At 31.6% G+C, this 7,028-nt stretch overlaps 1 protein-coding gene across 1 annotated transcript; it reads left to right on the top strand.

The window, feature by feature from the left end:
* The first annotated feature begins 4,977 nt into the window (after window positions 1-4,977).
* Window positions 4,978-6,734, top strand: LOC106754942 (aspartyl protease family protein 2). The gene has a single exon (XM_014637010.2). The coding sequence runs from the start codon at window positions 5,013-5,015 to the stop codon at window positions 6,438-6,440; it is 1,428 nt and encodes a 475-aa protein (XP_014492496.1). The 5' UTR covers window positions 4,978-5,012; the 3' UTR covers window positions 6,441-6,734.
* Window positions 6,735-7,028: the final 294 nt, after the last annotated feature.

Below are 7,028 nucleotides of genomic sequence, written 5' to 3'. Positions count from 1 at the left end.
TATTGATTATTGTGTTTGATTGACTAAAAATATCCTGTGCATTAATGGTTAATCAATGAGCTTGTCTGTCCTATAAATATACAATTGATGTCTAGGTACAATCATCCTCTTCTATCCTAATAAAATATAGACTTCTTTATGACACGTATCTGACTTGAGCATCATAGTGTTTTCTGCATGTCAACAACGCATCAGAGTGGATAACATTCTCAGAAAAAAGAAAACTAAGCAAAGAAAGACGACCGACTCTTGGACCAATTCAATTGAAACAAAAATTAAATTTTAATTTATATTATATTTTATATATTTTTTGTAATTCTATTTAAATTTTATTTTACTAATTTATAAAAATATTTTTTTAAATATTTGCAGGTATCCATGGATATCCGTGAATTTTAAAATATTTGAGGATATTTTTTAAATAGGTATCCATACGGATAGCGGGTCGGATAGCGGATAGATTTTTTTTGTCGGATCAAGTTGCAGATAGGCACTATCCATGTCCGATCTGACCTGTTGTCATCCCTAGTGGCAACTAATGGCACTGGATGACTTGAATGTGTTTTCTAAATTTCATAACTGATTGTTTGAGTTAAATATGGAAATGGATGGTTATATATTGATGATGCGAATGAAAAATATGTCAAATGTAAAGAAATGAATATATTTTTTTTGTTATTTTTTAATGCATGTGTCTTTGTCTTGTTGAGTCTTATGTTCACATCACTTTAGATCATATTATTAAATGTACCTAATAATATTTTTGAGGATTCTTATTCATCTCAGCCGTTTACGAATTATTCTTAAGTAGTGTGACTTTGTCTATCTTAAATTTGAGGTTTCTCTGAACTTGTGATGCAAAGTGTTGTGTATTAAAAAAGGTATCATGGTGCGTTTTAATCAAAATAATTCAATATTTTTAGGTAATATTAATATTGACTAAATGTGAATACAAGTGATATTCAATTTCTTAAGTGGTATACCAAAATCGAATAAGTATTTTGTATATTTGTTTGGTAATGTTGCTATATTTATTTTTGTTATAAATTATTAAGATGTTTTTATTTTATTTTAAAAAAATTACAATAATAGATTTATTTGTTTATTTATTTGATATGTATTTATTTAACATTAAATTCTTTGTAATATCGTATTTTAACATAAATACACACAAATATCCTTATTTATTAAAAATAAAAATCACAATTTCAAATCTATTATATGTAAAAAAGTCAATAAAACAATTTACTCCAAAACTATCAAACTCTTTGTCATTGTAATGTAGAACTTTTATATATGTATATATATATAATCAATAATGATACTTAAACAATATTTTTTTGATAATATTTGAACATTATTTACGTGTCATTATGTGATTAATCCAAAATTACTCCACAATTAATAATAATAATTATAAATATTCAAATATTATAAAAAAAAACATTCTTTAAGTATCATTATCTTTAATAAAAAAAATAACTTTCCAAGATGGTAATTCTGAAAACTTTTTTTATTTTTACTTTAAATAGTGTTTCACGGGTATTTGTTTTTTCTTAATGCAGCTTTCCACTAATGCCGTGAATAGAAATGTGTACAGTGGGATGAACCTTTTGGCAGCCACTGCAATTTGGCGTGCATGTTTGTTTTTTTCCGGAAATTAAAAAAAGTTTGGAGCTATTTATTTTTTCACCGAAATGATATTAATAATTTAGAATGTTTTTAAAATTACTCTTTTAGTTTTTAAAGTTATAATTAGAATAAGATTAACAAATATAAAATAACACTAAAAAAATATAACTAAGTTAATGATATTTAAAAGAGTACATGTTTAATATTAAAATTATAAAAAAAAATCAAATCAGATATATAATAACACTAAATATAAGTTTTAACCGTACAGAGTATATTATTTAATAGTGTAAAGTTTAAATCCAGAATATAAAATATAGTAAATATTTTAGATTAGTTTTAAAGAAAAAAAATTAAGATAATATCATATTAAAAATATTTTTTCTCACGACTTTTTAATGTAATTAATATTTCTGTTCTTAAGAAAAGTCAATTATGGTTAACAATTTCACTTGAAGATAACAAATAATTGTTTGTATTTTTAAATTTTTATTCATTATTCAGAATAAAATATTACAATTGTTTTCACAGTAATTTTCTAAATCAAAATCCCTCTATGCCAAAAAGTTTAATTTTTATCCTTTAAACATACAATTTTATACATTACGTAAAATATGATTTATATATATATATATATATGTGTGTGTGTGTGTACACACACGTAGGATGTGTAATTCTTATTACTTGTATCATTGCTCAATTTTTAGTAAGTAAATTTTTTCAAAGTAAAATATATGTTTTCACGTGAATTGGTTACTCAAAATTGAATTGTTATGAATTAATAAACAAATTTAATATTAAGATTTAGCCTGACATTCAATTATACAATAGAAACACAAATAAGATATAATAAAATAAATCAAGTCAAATAAGTCGTAATATAAACATCATAGTGTGTATGTATTGAATTTACTTGCTATTTAAATCCAATCTAAACCTTTCTCTTATTTGTACTATTTTTATCAATTAAAAGTGAAAAAAAAAATTAATTTAATTAGCTTTTCCAACATACATTTGGTCTTTTAATTATCATTCATAAAAATCATTTACAACAATGTGAAATATCATATATTTAATTATATCCATTACAAATAAGTGATAATTTATATTATTTGGGTTAAATATGTTTTTAGTCTCTTAACATTAAGTGAAAATTAAAATTAGTCCTTCTTCAAAATTTTTGTCTAATTTAGTCTCCCAACTTTAGAAATGTATGAATTTAGTCCTTTTAACTAAATTTTGTTAGATTTTTTTGATATTTCAAGCATGTTTCCTGATAGCATTTGGGTTGTTTATACTGTTTGACACATTTTTGCTTCAATTTTAACTTAGAAACACGTTTGAAACATCAAATAAAGTTAATAAAATTTGGTTAAAAGGACTAAATTCATACATTTTTAAAGTTGAGGGACTAAATTAGGTCAAAGTTTTGAAAAGGGACTGATTCCAATTTTCACTAATGCCTTGTTCACTTCAAGAGATTTGGGAGAGAGTAATTGAGTGGATTTGAGAGGATTTGAAGATAATTTTTCTTTTTTGTTTTTTTTTTTTGTGGATTTGGAGGTAAGTGAAAGTAGATTTGGAAGTAAAGTTGGTGAGAATTAGTGAATGATTTAATTTATATGATATATTAAAAAAATTTACTTTCAAATTCACTTTCACTTATCTAGAAATTCACTTAAATAAACAACAAAAATTATGTTCAAATCTTCTCAAATTCACTCAATTATTCTCCATCAAATCCATTCAAGTGAACAAGGTATAAAAGTTAAGGAATAAAAAACATATTTAACCCATATTATTTTTACATTTTCAAAATCTATCCATCTTAGGTTGTGAAGTCCTCTTAGAATGTTTAGAGCAAATTTATATATGTTTTGGATATGGGATGAAAGTTAGTGATTTATTATTTTATAATCTAATTAAGATTCAATTTATAATTATCACATTTTCTCTTAAATTAATTATTTGTTAGAAGTATTATTCATAATGAACCCAACAATCATACTATTACTATAGCTTTATAGTAGACCGATCGGATACGATGACAAACTGGATGGAAGGACCGAGCAGTTGATGTGCAAGAAAGCATCTCACGGCCGCTCGGTCCTAATGCGTAATTAATGTTACAACGGCTACTGTTAAGTGGTTAAGGTTTACTTTAATAACTATGAAGAGATAAATTAATTGGTAAGATCTTATAAATTCTATAAATATGGATTTAATTTCGAGGTAAACTCACTTTTAACTTACTATTGAATTAACTAAAACCTATAAAAAAAGATTCTGACTTGAGCATATCTAAGTATATTATGGAGGTCACCTCCATACACCGATCAATTACTAGAATACAGAGTAAAAAAATGTTCGATACACAAAAGCTTTACGAAGGCGATTATATATCCTCGTCTCATTCCAACATAAACACATACAAATCTCGATCATGTCATTTTTGTTCATCACTCACTTATCACTCAAATTGTATTCTCTTAAACTTTGAGAGTGTTTCTTCTACAATACTAATATTCTCGTAAAGAATTCCAGAAAACTTACGAGGTTTTGCTTTGACGACAAGAAAGTGACTTCACTCGAAAAAGCATGATGACAAAATAAAGGTTTCACTTTAATGAGAAAGTTTTGCATATTGAAAATTTGTGCTAGGATTCATAAGGGTCTAGGATATTAAATTCTAACATGTTTTCCACATCATTATGCATATCATTTTTCTGCACCATCACCAGTCATAGGAATAACACGTAAATGTTCAAAACATTCACATTGGTACATCTTTTAACAACAATAACATAATCCAATTGGAACCAAACATGTCCCACGCCATTCACTGCACTCAGCATAAAGAATTGAGTGTGGAAATGAATGACTTTATTTTAAGCTGTATTTAGCTTGTCTGCATTATATAATGTCTTCATTTCATAATTTACCCAAAGAAAATAATAATTATTTGAAATTAACAAATTCTGAAAAACTTTCATAAAGTTACCTATATTCATTAGCAGCACTTTTGAGAAGTACCAGCCAAACTTTCACCAACCAACCATTAAAGCTAAGTCATGCGAGTACTATTATTAGTCCTACCTTTGTTCCTTCTACAGGTAAAAATTAATTATTTCCCACAACATTTAAATTAACTGAATTTGTAACTGGAATATAAAAGTGGTTATTGTTTATTCTTAGAACAAATTAATATTTTTTAAAAATATATTTATATATCAAGAAGCATGGTACTTTATTTTATATAATTAGGAAATAGAAAGTTGAAAAATATAATAAAAAAATGGAACAGTTGGAGAAAAACCTATCAGTTGTTTATATAAGTGGCTTCCACCTTCTGAGACTCTTGTCCCGTCTTCTTGTCGAAAATGGAAGAGAAAGTAAAGTTGAAGTTTTTCTCTTCCTTGTTAACTTTATTCATCTGTGTCTATGCCGCTTACACTGAAACACTTAACTCCCAAACCCTCATTCTCCGTAACCATAACCTCCCCAACCCACCCACACTCTCTTGGCCCGAATCCACCACCTCTGGCTCCGATCCCGAACCCGACCCGTCCACCATCTCCGTTCATCTCCACCACATAGACGCACTCTCTCTCAACAAAACCCCCTCCCAACTCTTCCACCTAAGGCTCCAACGCGACGGCGCAAGAGTCAAAGCTCTCTTCTCCCTGGCCTCATTGAACCAAACCCGAACTATCTCTTCTGGGTCGGGTTTCAGCAGCTCCGTGATCTCGGGCCTCTCACAGGGTAGCGGTGAGTACTTCACACGCCTAGGCGTGGGAACTCCTCCGAAGTATGTCTACATGGTGCTTGACACTGGAAGCGACGTCGTATGGCTCCAATGCAAACCCTGCGCCAAATGCTACTCCCAAACCGACGAAATCTTCGATCCTTCAAAGTCCTCATCTTTCGCTGGAATATCCTGCTCCTCCCCCCTCTGCCGCCGCCTCGACTCGCCAGGATGCAACCGGAAAAGCAGCAACTGCCAGTATCAGGTTTCCTACGGCGACGGGTCGTTCACGTTCGGAGATTTCTCAATGGAAACTCTCACGTTCCGACGAGCGCAAGTCCCGCGTGTGGCTCTCGGCTGTGGCCACGACAACGAGGGCCTCTTTGTGGGCGCCGCAGGTTTGTTGGGCCTAGGTCGCGGCGGGTTGTCGTTTCCAACCCAAGCCGGAACCCGGTTCAACAACAAATTTTCATACTGTTTAACTGACCGAACCGCTTCCACCAAACCGTCTTCGATTGTGTTTGGCGACTCGGCTGTTTCGCGAACCGCGCGGTTCACTCCTATAATTAATAACCCTAAACTCGACACCTTTTACTATCTCGAGTTACTTGGCATCAGCGTTGGCGGCGCGCCGGTTCGAGGCATTTCGGCTTCGCTATTTCGTCTCGACTCGACCGGGAATGGTGGAGTGATTATTGACTCGGGGACCTCCGTAACGCGCCTCACGCGACCTGCTTACGTGGCTCTTAGAGACGCGTTTCGGGTCGGAGCTTCGCATTTGAAACGTGCGCCCGAGTTCTCGCTTTTCGACACTTGTTATGATCTTTCGGGGCTGCCGGAAGTTAAGGTTCCGACCGTGGTGTTGCATTTTCGCGGTGCTGATGTGTCGTTGCCGGCGGCGAATTATCTCATTCCGGTGGATAACAGCGGCAGATTCTGCTTTGCTTTCGCCGGAACAATGAGTGGGCTTTCTATCATTGGGAACATTCAACAGCAAGGATTTCGGGTTGTGTTTGATTTGGCGGGTTCTCGGGTAGGATTTGCCCCAAGAGGGTGCGCGTGATGGAATGTAATGCAAGTTGAGGTTTTGGGAACAACTCTTTCCCTTTATTTTCTTTAGTGTCTCTCTTTGACTATTGGCTTTTTGGTTTATGCGAAATTAGTAGAGATTATAGGAGGAAGATGCTATTTAATTAGTGGTGTTTTCAGCGTTTTACCTAATGAAATGCTGATTAGTGATACAAAAAAATGGTTACCTCGTTAAATGCTAAAAAATTTCGATGTATTCATGTTGCTTGTAGTTATTCTCATCTATTACTGTAAAATCAATATGAAGGGATTAATATTATTATTATTATTATTATTATTATTATTATTATTATTTTCAATTACAAAATGACACCAAAATTATTAAAGAATGAATAACTTCTAATAATGTAATAATCTAATAATGTAAAATTATGTGAGCATCTAAAGGGTGGTGGTGGTGGGTGGTATGGGAGTGAGACGTAAGAAATTTGTGAGTGTCAAAAAGCAATTTGATAGAATATTTAAGATTAAGAAGCAAATAGATTGACATTTTGTATCGTCAATCACGGAGCTCATCTTTTCATTACTTTCCGGTGAATTATTTGAGTAAAACGCGTGAAGA

This window comes from Vigna radiata, unplaced genomic scaffold, assembly GCF_000741045.1.
Source record: "Vigna radiata var. radiata cultivar VC1973A unplaced genomic scaffold, Vradiata_ver6 scaffold_307, whole genome shotgun sequence".
NCBI lineage: Eukaryota > Viridiplantae > Streptophyta > Magnoliopsida > Fabales > Fabaceae > Vigna > Vigna radiata.
This window is presented reverse-complemented; position numbering and strand designations above follow the sequence as displayed.